Source organism: Carlito syrichta, unplaced genomic scaffold (assembly GCF_000164805.1).
Source record: "Carlito syrichta isolate Samal-C Ts95f unplaced genomic scaffold, Tarsius_syrichta-2.0.1 Scaffold316346, whole genome shotgun sequence".
Lineage (NCBI taxonomy): Eukaryota > Metazoa > Chordata > Mammalia > Primates > Tarsiidae > Carlito > Carlito syrichta.
The window spans coordinates 25,928-44,957 of NW_007260442.1; the positions used below are offsets into that span (position 1 = coordinate 25,928).

At 43.0% G+C, this 19,030-nt stretch overlaps 1 protein-coding gene across 4 annotated transcripts in view; it reads left to right on the forward strand.

Moving 5' to 3' along the window:
• ALDH8A1 (aldehyde dehydrogenase 8 family member A1) overlaps nt 1–19,030 on the forward strand; it is a 43,814-nt gene that overhangs the window by 4,278 nt on the left and 20,506 nt on the right. For 2 of the 4 annotated variants that reach the window (XM_008074129.1, XM_021707049.1), the window contains exons 3-5: nt 1,103–1,258; nt 5,189–5,338; nt 10,599–10,855. In XM_008074129.1, coding sequence (XP_008072320.1) covers nt 1,103–1,258; nt 5,189–5,338; nt 10,599–10,855 — 563 coding nt within the window. Of the gene's footprint in view, nt 1–1,102; nt 1,259–5,188; nt 5,339–10,598; nt 10,856–14,734; nt 14,897–19,030 lie in introns of all 4 variants that reach the window. The other 2 variants (XM_008074127.1, XM_008074128.1) reach the window with 2 other exon arrangements.

Genomic DNA, 19,030 nt, shown 5'->3' on the forward strand with positions numbered 1-19,030 from the left:
GGCCAAAGCAAGTCACGTGACTGAACCCAAGGCCAAGGGCCGGCCGAATGTACCCTGCCTGCTGGGTGGAAGAAACTGCAAAGATATACAGCACAGGGCATGGATACCGGAAATGATGAAGTGCAATCTCCCACCCTTTCAAAGTAGAGAATTTCAAAGCCAAGATCATTAGAACAGTTACCAGTCAGGCTATTTAGACAGTCACTATTCTCCTGATACAACTTTCTCTTTTGTTGCCATTGGCTGATATGCCAGTCACTATTCTCCCAATACAATTTCTTCTTTTGTTGTCATCGTCCCACTCCTTCCCAGAGATCAGGGTAATGGAGTAAATATCTGCAAGTCTTTGCAATAATACTTGTTAGGGAAAACCAAGAGCTTTTAAAATTATGTGCGTGCTATAAACCAACCTAAAGTTAGAAAGCAGCCCAAGTCCGAGCCCTTAAAAAGAAAATATTTCCTCTGCTGGCATTCCTGACTGTAGGTCTCTTTGCATCATGAATGATAACTCAGGAACAAGCCAGACAAGTTTATGTTCCTCTTTCTGTTCCATCCAGGAGCTTGGCGTGCATGGGCATGTGATGGGTGAGCAGGTGACACCCAGCATTCCGTGCTAAGGGGTGTGTGTCAATCTTTCTGATGACTGCCTTGTATTGAGAGGGCATTTAATATACACCACATGATTATAAAAGTGGTTTCTCGGGATGTGCAAATACAGCTGCCAGGACACTCATATTTCACCCCCTTTGTCGCATGTACAAAGCCTGGTGATTTTGAATGGCGAGAGTTTGTGTGGGTGAAGTGGTAGCATCTGGCAAACCAAGATGAGAGCTGCAAAGTGTTTGGTCCACAAAGCAAAGGTTATTTGACTTAATTTCAACCCTTCTACCTCGTTTTATAACCTCATGCCTAATGATGTTATAGTTTTGTGAAATAAAACTTTTTGGGGTCTTTATGAAATGATCCACTCTTTGTGTGGTCAAGGAATGCAAGGCCCAGACTAGAAGGAACCAAGGCAATTTCCGTGTGAGTAGGGATACATGCGTGGCAGAGAGAGCGTCTCCAGCAACTGACAGGGCTTCACCTGGTTTACTTCTTACAGGGAAAACCTTAGCACTGGCAAGAACCATGGACATTCCCCGGTCAGTACAGAACTTCCGGTTCTTCGCTTCTTCCATCCTGCACCACACGTCAGAGTGTACACAGATGGACCACCTGGGCTGTCTGCACTACACGGTACAGACACCCGTGGGAATAGGTAGGTGCTCTTTGGCACTTGTGTATGGGGGGCCAGCCCCCAAAAAGAGATTTAGAGGGTCCCTGGAAGGTGGGGCAGCGTCGGCAAATATTCTGGAGAAAAATAGGGGGAGAAAGAAAGAGACTGGACTCTGTCTAGTGCAGAAGCCGATTCTGTAGTAGGGATAGCTATTAAAAGAAAGAAAGAGAAAGAAAGAAAGAGAAAGAAAGAAAGTGGACAACTGTTCAGTGAAATGAGCAGAAGCCGTTTATTGGGACCAACCGTGAGTCTTTTATCCCAAATTTTCACATGTTAAATCACAAGACTTTCACGTGAACACAAGACCAGGTGGATGAGGCGCATCCCCCCACCCACCAGGTGTTTCCTTAAGCATGAAGAAGGACAATCCCAAAATTATCTGACTGTTCCTCATGCTTGGTTTATATTCCTCAAAAGCAATATAACAATTCTAACATCATACAATCCTAATAATCAATAACTTCTAAAATTTATACATACCCAACACCTAATGATTGACTAAAATCCTAATACCTTTCTATTCTGTGTTAACTTTACCTGTACTATAAAAAACTCTTAATTATAGCTCAGACCAGTTCCTAAAGAATGTGGCCCAGTCCAAAGATCACGCTGGGCCATTTCCAGGAACAATTGATTATGATCTCTTAACAAAATGGCTATTTAAAAATCCTATGTATCTATCTTAATTTTTATAAAAGTTTCTAACTTCTAATCCTAGTATATAAAGCTGATCATCAACAATAAATCTTCTAAAATAAAACCCAAATACAAACTGTAATTGTATTAAAGCCAAAACTGCAATTAGTAGGAAGTGGGAACAATGAAATTTCTAAAGTTAGCTGTATTTGATCATGTTAGCATGTTTGATCATGCTTGAACTAACATAATTCCCTCACGTAGCATGACCTATTCTACGATACTTTCTATGAATAAAATAAATTCAGTTTCTATTATAAGTAGAAAAAGCTTACACTAATTGTAACTAAAGAACTGGTTTAAAAGAATGCAGCCCAGCCCAAAGTGGATGCTGGGCCCTTAGGAATGTGGCCCAGTCCAAAGTTCGTGCTGGGCCATTTCTGGTAACCCTAGATAATCATCTATACCATCTAAAGCTGGAAACAGCTCTCTAAATGTATACACTAATTCCACAAATATATTTTTAAATCTTATAAAGAAGCTTGTATCATGTATAAGGCTCCCAAATGTGATCTGAGTTTGAACTGTGTTAAGTTTAAAGCTGAAACCGCAGTCTGTGAGAAACAGGAACAATGGATCCCTAGAGTCAGCCATGCCTGTCATATTCTCAAAACTTCATGTTTAGATCATCAAAATCCCTGCCAGTGGGTAATGCTAAACAACAAAGAAAGGAAGAGGGAATGGGCCTTCAGCTCCTGAACCAAACCTGGTGGTCTCAGGGTCCGCAGCCCACCTGGATCCCTAACGCTCAGGCAGGCCTCCACGGTCGGCTCCCAACACTTGTGCATAGAGATACTCACAAAATTCTATGGAATTGGCCTTGGGGAACAGACTAAGGAGAAAAAAGGAGCTGGCTTTTTCTACTTTTACTTAAAATGTGTTGTCCTCAAAATTTTAGTGTATTCCTTTGGTGTCAAATTCCTTGCATCTCTGGAACATTATCTCTGGAACATTATCTTGGAAAATCACAGGAAAAGAGTGATGTTAAAAGTAAATTTGCATACCAGGACTTTTTGTTTTTTAGCTGCCTATTATTATAAAAGAAAAAAAAAATCATTTCCTGAGAGTGCAGTGGTTAAGACTCTAGAATTGCATGGGGTAGTCACCTAACTTCTGTGGGCTTCAGTATGTCATCTGGAAAGCTGGGATAATGGTTTAATTCTATTTTATGAGTTTTTGTATACACTGAATAAATTGATGGGTAGGGCATTTATAATAGTGCCAGGGATGTGGTGGATAAATCTTGACTAAGAATTAACCACTTCCCTCATTCATTTCTTTGCCTCTTGCTCTTTAATGGACACACAACTGACTGCAATGACTAAAACTATCCACCAGATGTCACTGTTTCATCTGAGAAAAAAAACCAACTTTAATTTTTTTTTTGCTAGTTACATTTCAGGATTATAAGTTAAAAGGAAAGAAAATGGGACATTTTACTGCTTTGGTTCTTTGAAGCTTTTGAAAATAGTATTTTCCAGGCATTATAGAAACCTCCTTTAAAGAAGTATGCTAATGCATTTTGCTGTAAAAATTTTCTGTTATCCCTAAAGAACAGGTTGTTCAATGGGAAATTTAATAATATAAAATATACATTTACTTTCATAGCACAGACTTGAGAGCAGAGTATAAAACAAGGTGAATCACTTCCTTATTCATAAGGTAGAATTTATCTTTATATGTTTTGTGGTTGGAAACCTGGATGGTTTCAGGATATTTCATGGAGACACACTCTAGATAATGGCTACATTACTTATCCAGCAAACCTCTCTGGTTAGGGTGCAGGTGAGAATCTAAAGGAAATTTTTATTGAAATTTATTTCTGGATAGCCTAAATGGATTTTGCAGCCTGCGCATCAAAGTTCATTGGTTTTACTGATAGGAGGGCCCCTATGAGAAACTTTCAGCATACCTCATCAACAAGGGTACCTATACAATGCTTATTTGTATATCTAACCCTTAACTGTACCCCACAATTTTAAAGTAAAAAATGTGTATTAGAAAAAAAATAAAGTGATGCTCCATTCTACACACACACACAAAAGAAACTTTCAGAACCTTTCACTTCTGTTTTACAGATAAATCCATAAAACTTGAGATTTTTGTCTCCATTCACACAGATTTGAAACAGCAGTTTAAAAAAAGTAACAACAACCTTGTTAGAAGAAATAGCAGCTGGGTAGTTTAAAATAATGAGAAGGGAAGTTTTTTAAAAATATATTTTTATTTTTTTGAGTCAGAGTCTTATTCTCTCACCCAAGTTGGAGTGCAGTTGCACACCCACGGCCACTGCAGCCTCAACCTGCTGGGCTCAGACAATTTTTCTGCCTCAGCCTTCTAAGTAGCTGGAACTATTGGTGCACACCACCATGCCTGGCTAATTTTGGGTCTATTGTAGAGAGGAGATCTCACCAAGTTGCCCAGGCTGGTCTTGAATCCCTGGGCTCAGGCAATCCTCTCATCTCTGCCTCTCAAAATACTGGGATTACAGGCATGAGCCACCACTCACGGCGGGAGAGAGAAGTCATTTAAAAAAGTAAAGCTCAGTCTAAGTCTCAAAATGCGTCACATTCTGAAACTGTTTAGTGATAGCTGACAGCCCGTTAGCTCTGGGGTTTGTTTGTTTGTTTACTTAGTATTAAAATTTCTTTTGGAGTCAGGGTCTAACCCTGTCACTCAGGCTGGAATGCAGTGGCATGGCCATGGCTCACCACAGCCTCAACCTCCTGGGCTCAGGCGATCCTTCCATCTCAGCCTCCCAAGTAGCTGAGACTACAGGCACACACCACCACAGTAAGTTTCTTTTAAAAATTCTTTTGTGGAGATGAGGTCTTGCTATGTTGACCAGGCTGGTCTCGAACTCCTGGGCTCAAGCGATCTTCCCACTTTGGCCTCCCAGAGTGTTGGGATAACAGGCATGAGCCACCATACCCAGCCAGCTCTGGGGTTTATATTGCCTTTTTTCATAGTTAAAATCACCAGACCATCAAGAAATGAGTATATTGTATTGATTTTAGGCTTTAAAGTCTTAAAAGACACAGTTTGTAATATATTTCAGAAAATTATTTCCCTGAAATAATAAAATAAGCAAAGTTTGGGAAGAAGTTAGAAGAATGAATGAAGTTCCATGTAGGAGTTCTGTATCCACAACCCTGCCTGGCCATTCGCCTCTGAGGGACATGCCACCATTGACAGTGTGTCTGTTCCGTCTCTTAGCTGGTCTGATCAGCCCTTGGAATTTGCCACTCTACTTGCTGACCTGGAAGATAGCTCCGGCCATTGCTGTGGGGAACACTGTGATAGCCAAGCCTAGCGAGATGACTTCAGTGACTGCATGGATGTTGTGTAAACTCCTGGATAAAGCAGGTAATTCAGTGACGGGGTCTGTGGAGAGGCTTAGAGAGTTGGGTCTGTGGGCACAGAAAATCTTCTGCTCAGCTGCATAATCGATTCCAGTGACATCCTGGGTTTCATGGCCCTGATCCTTTTCTGGGAAATCCCCTTCACACATAGAGGTCACTCATCTCGCGTCTCTTCAATGCTGGATGGCGCTGCTGCAGACTGGTTCTACCCCGGGGTGTTCAGCATAATAAGGGCACAATAGTGATTCAGGCTTAACGAGTCTGATCGAATCCAAGACACCAGCGTTCCAGATAGGATCATCGACAGTCAACTTAAGTCTTGCATTTGAACCACAAGTTAATTTTGATGATGGTAACAATGCTACCAGGATCTTCTACAGCTATGGTTTGCATAGCCTATTTTCAAGAGATCTGAATATACATCCCTCAGTTCTCCCTGCATTTGGGACAACTACTTGGAGGCTGATGCAATTGGGCCTCTTGTTAGCATTTTGTGACTCACACATTTGTCCCTTTTTCTCCTTCTGATAACAGTTTAATGGCCACATGCAGGGCGTGTTCCTGGTTTGTTCTGGGGTGTAATGCCACACAGGTGCAGCCTGGCACCGTTCGAAGGTAACAAGCAGGAAGTCCCAGATGGTAACCTGCGAGGCGACCCCTTAGTGTAAGGTCCCTTGGCTCGTGTCATCATCCCACAGCCAGGGCAGGAATGATGGTGGCTCATGGGGACAGACTTACCATCCTGCTGGCTGTGTGGGGGCTGCCTTTCAGTCCAGACAGAGGGCACTGCTGGGCAGTTCCATGTCCACAGCAAGGCTGGCAGATAAGAGTCCATCTCTTCCCCTCTTCTGGTTGCCTTTCTCTCAAAGCAAAAACTTGCACATAAGCTCCCAGTAAAGTCTGGCCAGTTCTTTACGTCAGGATTTAGATGACAGCTTAAAACTGAGGCTGTTTAGGGAAGGAGATTGGGCTTATGACTCTAGTATCCTACAGAGGAATGAGGCCTCCCAGCCTAGGTCTTCGGCATGGTGTCTATGGATATCCTAGGCCTCTGGGGGGTATATGACATAAATGTGCCAACCGCTTTCATGTCCTCCCTTACAAAAGAGACTACATTTGAATTCCCATTCTTTGCAAAATGGAATCTCTGGTGTCTGCAAAGGCCCAAGATGTTTCTTCCTTGCCTTGTGACTGCAGGATCCCCTGAGTGGGGTAGGAATGGGACTTATACTCTACTTTGATCCCTTGTCGGGGAAGGGACACATGGAGGTGAGGGTGGCGCACAGAGCCAGGTTCCCATGACCACTGTCTCCTAAAACCAAATGCATCTTACTTTGTTTTATTTTATTATATATACAAGCGTTACATGTGCAAGTTTGTTATATAAGTATATTGCATGATAGTGAGGTTTAGGCTTCTATTGAGTCTGTCACCCGGTGGTGAAAATGGTATCTGATGGGTGACTTATCAACCCTTGTCTCCTCCTCTTCCTCCTTCATTTAATCATCCCTAGTGTCTGTTATTCCCATCCTAATACTTGTATACCCAGTATTAAACTCCCACTTACAGGTGAGAACATGCGGTATTTGGTTTTGTTTCTGTGTTAATTCACCTAGAATGACGGCTTCCACATTGCTGCAAGGACACAGTTTCATTCTTTTTCTATGGCTGCTTAGTGTTCATGGCCAACACGTCTTGATCCATGATGAGTTAATTTTCCTACCTTGTCCACCCAGATCCAAGTCTGCATGAGAGTTCTCTGTTTCCATCTCTTTGCATGGCATCGATCTTATCTATTGGGAACTAATAAGCCTGTGAAACCAAGACAGCCCTTTTCTTCTTTGGCTTTGCCAAACTTCCTCCCCTGGCAAACTCTGGAGTGTAATGCTTCAGTTGCAGCTCTCTGGAGTCTCCACCAGGATTGGGAGAAAGTATGAGCCATAACCATGCCATCCTGCCTTAGAGCAATGTATGAAAAACTTTCAATAGGGCGAGGGGAAAAGAGAATATAAACTGCTAATACATTCTGGGTGTTTAAGGAGCTAGCTCTTTTAGTCCTGGGCATTCAAACTAACTTGACAGATAACTTTTGTAGCAGGAAAAATAGAGAGATCGTGACACCGAGACTATTATAGGAAGTGGTACTTTATTACGCCGGCCATCCCAGCGGGCCCGAGGGTCTAATGTGTCCAAATTGAGGGCCTCAGAACAGGAGAAATGGGGTCTTATACCCTTGTTTAGGTAAGGGAGGGAATTGTGTTGAGTGATTACATACTTCCTTTGAAATCTTACAAGGTTGTACTCAGCAAAATCAGATTTTTTAAAGAACAAATTGTTTCCAGGAACTGCAGGCATGTAAACCATCAACTTCAGAAGGGGGGTTTTAGATAAGACTCTTTTTCATTTCCATGAAATGGCCATTCTCTGGGCCATTTGGCCTTTCTTAAACAAAACCTACCCTGCGCCTGGCAGGTCTTTAAATTTGCAACTTGCCTTTCAAAAGGAAATACCTTTAACTGCCGCTGGGCTAGTGGGAGATATTCAGTCAGCCCAGGTGAGGCCAACTGCTGATCCCGAATCAGCTACATGTGTTTCTGTGTTTATTTACTCAATTATACAAGAAATATATTTGAGCATTTGCTGCATCCTGCCACACTTTCATTTAAGATAGATTCTTTTTTTTTTTTTTTTTTTTTGACAGAGTCAAGTTCTCACTCTGTCACCCTTTTTTTTGAGTCGAGGTCTCACTCTGCACCCATGCTGAAGTGCAGTGGCACGATCATGGCTCACCATAGCCTCAATCTCCTGGGCTCTGACGATCCTCCTGCCTCAGTCTCCCAAGTGGCTGGGACTACAGGGATGCATTACCATGCCTGGGTAATTTTTTGATTTTTTTTTTTTTTTTGTATATGCGAGGTCTTGCTATGTTGCCCAGGGTCAAATTCCTGGACTCAAGCATTCCTCCTGCCTTGACCTCCCAAAGTGCTGGGAATACAGGTGTGAGCCACCACGCCTGGCCAATAAAATCATTTTAAAAAGTACACCATGAGTACCTCTGTGGGAGTCCTAGAATACTCATTTTCTTCTAGGGGGCACCAAGTGTTTGCGCTCATTCCTGGAGCATCTATTGACTGCGTTTTTCTGGCCCTTCCCATTGGGTTTTATGTTGTGCTCTCTTATTCTTGTTGCCGTACTGCCTAGTCCTTGAATTTGAGGAGCTTCCTTCTTGTCTGTTCTCATCCATTCCTAAATTGTCTGCTAGCCATCTACTTTGAGCTTTGCCGACTTGGTATTTGCCAATTAAACTACTTTCCTTCTCTTATAACCAGAATCTCTTAAGGGTTAGAGGGTAGGTATTGCTAAAAAAAAAAAAAAAAAATGCATTCATTCATGTCTGGATAATGAAACTGAGAAATAATGACTGGCAGACATGGGCACTGGATCCCAAGGAAATGTAATCGACATATTAATACCATGCTGTGGAAGGCTGTCTGCCTGCTGAAAGAACTCATTTCCTGGTGGTGGTCAACACGTGGTGTTTCTGTGTTTTCTCTCACTCTTTGTTAAAATGTGACTGCAAACATTAGAAGTGACTCGATCCATTTTTTTGCCTAATAGTCCTCTTCCCCCCATCCCCTCATCCTTCCACACACGAATCCAATAATTAGCGGAGATGCCGGCAGAGCTATTCAGGAAAGGGTGGAAATCTTGTCCTTGCTGGCCACCCACCACCCTCTGGGAGATCTTCTCCTCCCACCCTCCTCTGTGTCCCAGTCCATGTGCTCTCGCGTGGTGCCAGGCATCCCCCTCTGGCAGTAACCCACAATCTGGGACTGGCCTAAGCTAGATTTCAGCATATGTACAAACCTGCTAGAAATGGGATTCTGCCAGACACCATCAGGACTTAGGGAAGCAGCCCACCCATCTTCTTGAGGACTCACCTGGATGGGGCCATTGTTGTCCCCTCAAGGTGATCAGGCTAAGACTGTGGCTCTGTGGCGAGTTCTGGATGATGATGGATCATTGATGCGAAATTATGACACGTACTCTAAAAGTGGTTCTCGCAAGGGAAGGATACCAGAAGCAAAGATGCAGCTCAAGAGCTTACACACTGGAAGATTTCTGTTCCTACTGTAGGTCAAAGCCTGAAGAATCAAGGGAATACATCCTGCTGCCTCCAGGCAGACCCTACAAACTACCTAGACACAATGGGATTGTACTTAATGGTTTTCCTTTTGGACATTTAAAACTTCCCAAATTCATGAACCATTTCTAGTTTGGATAACGTGCACCAAGCATTCATCCACTTGTTCATTGACTTAGCAATTATTTATTAACCTGCTTGACCAGCTTTGCTGCTTACAGATTGTCATTCTACCTCACTTTACTTCCACTTTCTCACTGGTGAAGCAAGTGTAACAATACATCATGAGGATGTTGTGAGGTCTGAAGTGTGGGTATCACTGCCAGCAATGGCTGGCCTATGGTGTGCACCCAGTCACTATCTGCATTTACTAGTATTGGTTAGGGTGCCACACTCAGCTGGCTCACAGTGTTTGCAATGGGGAGCAGAAAACATGCCATTTCTGCCCTGAGTTGGCATACCTTGTAGCCGTGGGCAGGTAATGGACGTGTAAATTCAAAAAAATATAAATAAATGCATATGGATACAAGGAGCAAGGTCTTGTGATAGAAAAGATTAAGACACCCGTTTTGGTTGTTCTTGGTACTTGTATGTCAGCCCTAGAGCATATGGTGCTGTCTATCACCATGGAGCATGGGGCCTCCAACTCAAAGCCATCCTCGCTGGGGAGCCTCTCTGGGCCAAGAGAGTCAGTCTCTTTACTGTACCTCTGTGGCATTTGCATATCCCTCTACTTAACATTTTCACACTCCTGGACACCAAGCTGGTGCAGGGCACTGCACCCTCACTGGGCTTGACCTGCCTGAGGATATCTCTGCAGCCTCGATCCCTAAGGTCTAGTCAACATTATGGGATAAATTATCTAGCATGTGTTCTACCCTGTGTCTCCAAAGCAAAGCATCCAGAGAAATTCCATCTAGTGTACTATGGGCGGAAGTGACTCTAATCTTTGCTATTACACCAGAGGCAGCCATAAAAGCTCCAAGTGTTGTAAAACCCATGTGCTTCCCCCAACCTACCCACCCCCACTCAAGCTATTGGACTTTCAAGGAGAATCTCTAAGCTGAAACTCTCAACATACTGAGGAGAATTCCAGTGACAGATACTGTTTTCCACCCAGGTGTTCCTCCAGGTGTGGTCAATATTGTGTTTGGAACAGGGCCCAGGGTAGGTGAGGCCCTGGTGTCCCATCCGGAGGTTCCCCTGATCTCCTTCACCGGGAGCCAGTCCACAGCCACGCGGATCACCCAGCTGAGTGCTCCCCACTGCAAGAAGCTCTCCCTGGAGCTGGGGGGTAAGAATCCCGCCATTATCTTTGAGGATGCCAACCTGGAGGAGTGTATTCCAACAACTGTCAGGTCCAGCTTTGCCAACCAGGTGTGTTCTCTGGAGGTTTTCTCTTTCCTCTCTGTAGCTCTGTCAAGTTTCATCACAGTGCAAAGCCTGGGAGTTAGTGGGTCAACTCACTCCCGTTTCAGTGGAAGCAGGATCAGTCAGTCCATTTTGTATTTCCATTGACTATCTGTTCAATCTCAACGTCAATCCGTGGCCCTACCAAGTCACAGCTGCTATTCAGCAAGCTCCTCTTCTTGAGTTACACAACTTTTATCAGGTACCAGCCAGAAGCAGAATGGTGGCTTTGCTGCTCCAGGCCTCTCCATTCTTTTATCCATGCAGTTGCCATGTCTCTTCTGGCTGTCCAAATCTCCTATTTCCTGCAAACTTTATTCTCCCTTTATTTTATTTTATTTTATTTTGAGTTGGAGTCTCACTCTGTCACCCAGACTGGAGTGCAGTGGCCGCTTCTGGCCACCGCAGCCTCAACCTGCCGGGCTCTGGCGATCCTTCCGCCTCAGCCTTCCATGTAGCCGGAACTACAGGCGCGCGCTACCATGCCCGGCTGATTTATTCTCCCTTTAAATGTATCCTAAATGTATTCACACACTAAGTTACAAATACCTGAAACAGTCTAGAGCAGATTTCTTAGCTTGGACTCATGGATGAGCTTCAGGGCATCTTTGCATCTCCTGAAATTATATAAAAGATGTTTTTCTGGGCTCCGTAGATTTTGTTAGATTCTTCAAAGCCATCATGCTCCAAAAGGTAAAGAACACTAGACCAACTGGACTGTTGGTGTCTTAAAGATGGGAATAGTGTCTGCTTTTGCATGGTATTTTTAGCATCAATGCCTAGAAAACTGCCTGTGGTACGGCAGATGTTCATAAACACTGAATGATTTTCTCCAAGGGAGTTCTCATTTTAGCAGAGAATAAAGATGTCAACTGAAAAGTTAGATCTTCCATATAAGGAAAGAGGAGCAGAAATGCATCTGTATTTACCTCACTTGGACATCGGGTGACCTTGTGAACCTGTATTTCTCTGTTAGTAAAATCATGAGGGTAGTAGAGATGCCTCTCAACTAGTATAGAGTGAAAAATATTTGACTATTTTCATGATAATTACTGCAATTATTTATCTTACCATGATTCCTAGAGAAAATGACTAGAAATATTCAGGGTTTCTGGATCAATAGACAATGCAATTTTATGATGCAATCAACACAATCATTAAAGTAAGCAAATATCAAGCGAACAATTAAACTAAGGGTTTTGATGGCTTTGAGACAATAAGAGAGGAACAAATTATGAAGACCAAGAAATTGAGATGAGAGCAAGGCAAGCCCTCTGTTAAAGTCAACAAATTCTGAGCATGAAGATACAGACTGGGAGCTTCTTAGCTCCCCGAATTGTGCTAGGATTTGAAGTTTCCCAGAGACCCTTCCTCTTGGGGGCGCTTTATAATGTCAGTGAGGAAAGAGACATGAAATTGACTAATTGACCAATCCAAGGTAACAAATAGAGTTTAGGCAAAATAAATAAAGCAACTGGATTTCTTTACTTAGTTGAGTGACGAGTTCAATGTAGAATGCATCGTTCCTCCTTAATTTAACATACCTGATTGTTATGAAACATCTCTGTGTGACCTTGGGCATGTATTAATTCAAAACTCCATTTCTTAACTGTAAACTGGGGAAGCTACCACACCACAGAATTACTACAAGGACGGCATCCTGCATGGTGCCTCACATAAATGGGCACTGGATATATGCCATTGTCCTTTTCTAATTTCCTCTAAAGTCATCCTCCCAGGGGTCTTAGTATTGCCTAAGCTTTCCAGGCACTGGAGAGCAGGAAACTTGGTAAAACCCTCAAGTCTCTTTATCACACCCTCCCCCCCCACTATGGCACAGGGCACATGTGCAAATCAAACTGTTAGTGTTTGGACACTTCCCAAGCCAGATATGCAGATAGTTCTAATAGTGATCCTGGTTGCAGAAAGAATTTATTATTACAAAACATTACTCTTTAATTTGGACAATGAACCTTTGTGCACATACCAAGATAATCAGAAGCATTCTATCTCCTAGGATTGTGGTGAAGACCAAATATAAACGTGATGAAAATAGTTATTTTATGTACTTGTCCTACATACATAATGCTTTGAGATGTCTAGAATGTGGTTTGTGAACTATTCCATGCTATACTCAAATGATAATTAGGATTATTTTTTCCCTTAGACACCTGAAACCTAACAGGTTCAAAGCAGAACTCTCTATTTCCTTTCCTCTCCCTTCCCTGCAATACTGACCCTCTCCCTGCCTCTGGTTTGCCTTTCCAGGGAACAGCACTTCCATCTGCTCTGTGACTCAGGCCCCAAACCCAGGGCTTATAAGTGTTCTTGCCCTATCTTTTCCTCATATCCAAGGACAGGTCCTATTGTTTCTATCATTAAGATACACCCTGAGCCGGGCTCGGTGGCTCAGCCTGTAATCCCGCGCCTTTGGGAGGCTGAGGTGAGTGGATGGCCTGAGCCCGCGGGTTTGAGACCCGCCTGGGCAGCGAGACCTCATCTCTACAATAAATCAAAAAATCAGCCAGGCGTGGTAGCGCATGCCTGTAATTCCGGCTACTCGGAAGGCTGATGCGGAAGGATCGCCGGAGCCCAGCAGGTCGAAGCTGCGGTGACCGGGAGCGGCCACTGCACTTCAGTCTGGGCGACCGAGTGAGACTCCAACTCAAAAAAAAAAAAAAAAAGATACGCCCTGAATCCTGTCACTTCTCCAGTGCCTCTAGGCCAGTGTCCTACACTTTCGGGGTCCCATGCCCCCAAAGGACTCTGTTGAACTCAGTGGATCCCTGTCACCCCTCTCCACCTCCATGGGTGCCTGCCTGGTCCAAGCTACCTCCACTTATCTGGAATAATTTCTTAACTCTTCAGTCCATTCCCACTCTCATTGCCTTCCATTCGATTTTCCACACAGTTTCCAGAATGAACATTTAAAAATGCAATCAGGGCCGGACTCGATGGCTCAACCTGTAATCCCAGCACTTTGGGAGGCCGAGGCGAGTGGACTGCCTGAGCCCCCGCGGGTTGAGACCAACCTGGGCAACCTGGTGAGACCTCGTCTCTACAATACATAAAAAATTAGCAGGGTGTGGTAGCACGTACGCCTGTAGTTCTGACTCCTTGGAAGGCTGAGGCGGAAGGATCGCTGGAGCCCAGCAGGTCGTTTCTGGGGTGGCTGTGAGCGTACCACTGCACTCCAGCCTAGGCAACAGAGTGAGACTCCAAATTTTAAAAAAAAGTAATTAGGTGATCGCACTCTGCTGCTTAAAACCTGTTATTGCTTCATGACACTGAGTATAAAAGGTTATCTCCATATGAGTCTATGACTACTTGACAGTGCCTGGCTTGCTGGCTTCTGGCCTCATCTCCTACGAGGAACCTCCCTTCCCTGCCTCCACTCCCACCTTTCTGCCTCTCCCACGTGTGCCAGCTCATTCCTGCTGCAAGGTCTTCTACATTTACTGCGGAGAATTCCTACCTCCAGATCTTTGCCCATCCAGCTCCTTCACGTCAGTCAAGAGTCAATTCAAATATCCCCTCTTTGCAAGTGCCTCCCATGACTCCCTTAAGCAAAATAGCTGTTCCTCCCATTTATTTCTATTCCCATCCTCTACTTAATTTCCCTTTGTTGCTTTAATTACTACCAGAAGTTACATTATGTATTGAGTTTGTTGACTTGTGTTTTTGCCTTTCTTTCCCATGAGATCATGTGTTCCACACAGTGGGACTTGGTCTTATTTACTACTATATTCAGGTGCCTAGAACAGTGCCTGATACATAGCACGTGCTCAAAAGATCCATGATCTTTCTATCTGTCCCCAACCTTGTCCCTGTCCTCATTTTTGGCAGGGTGAAATCTGCCTCTGTACCAGCAGAATTTTTGTCCAGAAGAGCATCTATAGTGAATTCCTAAAGAGATTTGTAGAAGCTACCAGAAAGTGGAAAGTTGGCATTCCCTCTGATCCCTTGGCCAGCATGGGCGCTCTGATCAGTAAAGCACATTTGGAGAAAGTAAGTAAATATCTACCATGTAAGTTACGAATAAGTTCTTTTTTTTTCTTTTTGACTCAGTCTCACTCTGTAGCCCAGGCTGTAGGGTAGTGGCACGCTCATGGCCACCACAGCCTTGACCTGCTGGGCTCGGGTGATCCTTCCACCTCAGCCTTCCAAGTAGCTAGAACTACAGGCATGTGACACCACATTGTGCTAATTTTTTTATTTATTGTAGTGATGAGGTCTCGCCAAGTCGCCCAGACTGATCTCGAACCAGTGGATTCAGGCAATCCTTTCACCTCGGTCTCTCGAAGTGTTGGGATTATAGGCATGAGTCACCTTGCCCAGCCTACAGAATAAGTTCTTGTTTGAGGAGAATCTCAGTGCACACATAACATCCATCAGCTTTGACATAGTGTTAATTACTTCCCTATTTTTGAAAAATTATGACTTATGAGAAATTGTCTGTGGACGCAGAGTCTAGAAATTTGGGGTGTGCAGATTGAGTCCAGATTAAAGTGGCATCCCCATGAAATGAATGAGCTGGAGAAGTCAGCATGGAGATACCACCAGTAGAGTGGGGACGGCAAATTTCAAAACATAAAGATCAGCTTTTAAGGGTGGTGTGGACCAAGAGTAGTAGGAAATTCCCTAGGCAAACATTCCTTATGGAAAAGGCCTCTCATGTATAGCAGATGGGATTCTGAAGTTCCAGCACAAACAATCCCAGCTGTGTGGTCCTTTGTAAGTGGGGGCCAGAGTGGCTGTCTGGAAGAAACCATTGATGGTCTCTGAGTGATTTACGGAATTCAGATTTTTAATCACCTTCTGAATGAGGGCTTTCCCACCTACCCTGTATAAAATTGTAGTCCTTAGAACTTCTACTTCTTCCATGCATTCCTTTTTTCCTTTATGATTCTTTTTTTTTTTTTGAGTTGGAATCTCACTCTGTTGCCCAGACTGGAGTGCAGTGGTATGCTCTTGGTCACAGCAGCCTCGGGCTCCGGCGATCCTTTCACCTCAGCCTTTTAAGTAGCCGGAAATACAGACGCGTGCTATCACACCTGGCTAATTTTTGATTTATTGTAGAGACAAGGTCTCACCAAGTTGCCCAGGTGGGTCTTGAACCCTCAGGCTCAGGCAATCCACTAGTCTCAGCCTCCCAAAGCTCTGGGATTACAGGCTGAGCCAGTGAGTCCGGCCGGAACTTCCTCTACTTCTTCCATGCTTTATTTTTCTTTACGATTCTTAATACCAGCTGACATACAATATATATAACTTATTCCTTTACTGTCTTCCCTTGAGTAGAATGTAATCTTCATGGTCAGTTTTATTCACTGCCGAATCCTTGGACTCTAGAGAAGCACCTAGAATATAGCAGGTGCATAGTATGTGTTGGGTGAATAAGTGAATTAGTACCATATCATGTGTTCTAATTGCATATATTCCCCACAATGAAGGTATCCATTTTTCTTTAATTCTTTTTGATCTTTGGCTTAAACTACCTGGTACTGGGTCCAAAATTCACAGGCCCTGGCCATCTCTGGCCAGCATGACTCAGTATCAAGACTCTGAAAGGAAAAAAACAAAATAAACACCAAACAAAACCCCAGCCTCTTCCCAAGAAAACATTTGAAAATACACAAGCATGGGGCTTCTAGTGTCACTGATCTTGAAATCATAACAATGATAAAGTGGTTGTACAGACACATATGAGCCTTTGAGGTTTTCTTTAAACTCCCCTTAAATGCTTCATCTTTTTGTTGGTACCATTACTGGTGATCTCAGCTTATGCAATAAGTAGTTTTCATATTGAATTCCAGTTTCTTTAAAACCTTTGGCTAAATATGATTCTTCAATACTTCAGTACTATACAAATCCCACTTTTAAAATGCTAATTAGAAATTTCAAAAAAAACAATTTCAAAAAAAACAACCAGATTACTATCAAAAAGATTTCTACAACTACAAATATGCATGCGAAATGATTTCTCAGGTCCATGGCTTTCCAATGTTCTTGTGTTTCTCAAGAACCAACTTATAAATAAGGTGCCAAAATACTTCTATATAACACATTTTAGTTAAAAATATAATTCACATTGCATTTAGATGCCTCCCAAACTTTCAAACTTTTGTTTTGTTTTGGTGATTTCTACTAGTTTTCATTGTCCATAAAATGAACACAGAGAATTTAGCAAGGTTAGGTTTCAGGATATTTTGGCATAAAATATCTGCATTTTTTCCCCTATAGTAAAATATATACCAAGAACATCGTGTCTGTAGACTCCAGAATAGACCTAAATTACTTTTTCTTCAGTAGGTTGGTGGTTAGGGTCTGTGAACCTAAAATAGCAGAGAAAGACCCCTAAAGAGAAAGAATGACTTTATTCGGGAATGAATGACAGGAGATTATAAACTGGATGTGCGTGCTGTGATGGATCACAGGTATATCCAGGGAGGTAAAGCAAGGAAAAGGTTTTTAAAAGTAAAACGAAGAAGGTGACACATGTTGTTTGGAAACAATTATCCTTGATTACAAGGATCAATAGCAAGGGTTACATCATTCTGAGGTTGAACAGGCAGCTGCTATGTAAGCATCCTTGTAGAAGTATTTTTTGCCCAAGGTTGCGGTGGCCTTTGTGCGAGGTTGCGGTTTGGGTAGAATCTCTTGTGATGGTTCTTGTTATCGGGCAAATATACATGAGGACCCTCTCTTCAAGGTCGCCCAACTCCATTTGATTAGGGTTTGACATAAGTGACTTCATTTTGACACTGACAATTTTCACAAGTTCAATGACCTTGACCCCCAGCAGGTAGGGAGCTTCCTGGTAGAGCTGGGTAGGGCCACAGTTTGTAATTCTTTCTTACCTAAGTGAGTCGCAGGAACTTAACTGCTGCAGATTGAGACTATTGGGGGCAGATGGAAGCAGAGGTCTCATTTGCTCATGCATGTCCCAATAGCACCTGCATGCAGGTGGGAGGAATGCCTCACCTGATGTTTCTGAAGACAGGTCTACCCTCAGCCCATCTCCTTCTGCCTCAGCCCAGTTCCCTGTTCGAGTTTCAGCAAGCAAGTTCTTAGCTGAGTCCAGACTAAGATGCGCAGGGAGAGCCTGGCTTCCCTCAGGTTCGCTGAGTCTCAGTCAGGTGTGCGCTGCATATGCAGGGAAGCAGGATGTGACCCCAGTAACTCCCAGAGAAGAGATTCTTGTGTCAGAGCTCCTAATATTTTTACAGTTAATTTTTGTTCCTTGCACCACCCTCGACTTAGCACCAATATCACCCCATCCTACATACCAGGTTTTTACCAACCCTGTTGTCTCCTACAGGAAGGGGAAATGGGAAAGCCACCGTTCTTCACTATTTCTAGCATTGTAGCCATGGAAGCCGTGGACAAAAGCCAAGATTCCTAATAGATCTAAACCACTTATGATCTTTGATTTAAAAAAAAAAAAACTTGAAACATTGGCAAGGCCCTAGACATAATGCCAGCCTCTCCAGAACGTACCTATATTCAGAAATGCCATCTTCTACAAAAGCAAATTGTGCCTGAAAATCAAGCATCTATTTAACGTGTGTGTTGTATTATCTTTGTTTTTAAGATAATTTTTTAATTATAACGATGTGGGGTACAATTCAGGGTTAGGTATACAAACATTGACATTGAGTATGATCGATGCTAAATCCATCCAAGTTGCTGCAAAGTTCCTATGTTTGTCCTTCTTTATGGCTGCATAATATTCCATTGTGTATATGTACCACATTTTAAAAATCTAGTCCAACTTTGATGGGCAACATGGTTGGTTCCATGTTTTTGCTATTGAGACTAGAGCTACAACAAACATATGTGTGCAGATTGTTGTATTATCTTGATATAATTTCCAATTTAGTATACTTAGGTACCATGGGTCACTCTGTAAATGACACTTGCTAATCTTTTTTTTCTCACCACATTCAAACATAAGACCATAAGCACATGTCTGTCTTTTAAACAAATGTTTTGAAAGCCCCTAGATGTTTTTACCATTGGATGTTTGCTTTCTCAGGCAAAAAGTAAACTTTTTTTTTTTTTTTTTTTGGCTCACGCCTGTAATCCTGACACTTTGAGAGGCTGAGGTAGTAGAATAGCATGAGCTCAGAAGTTTGAGACCAG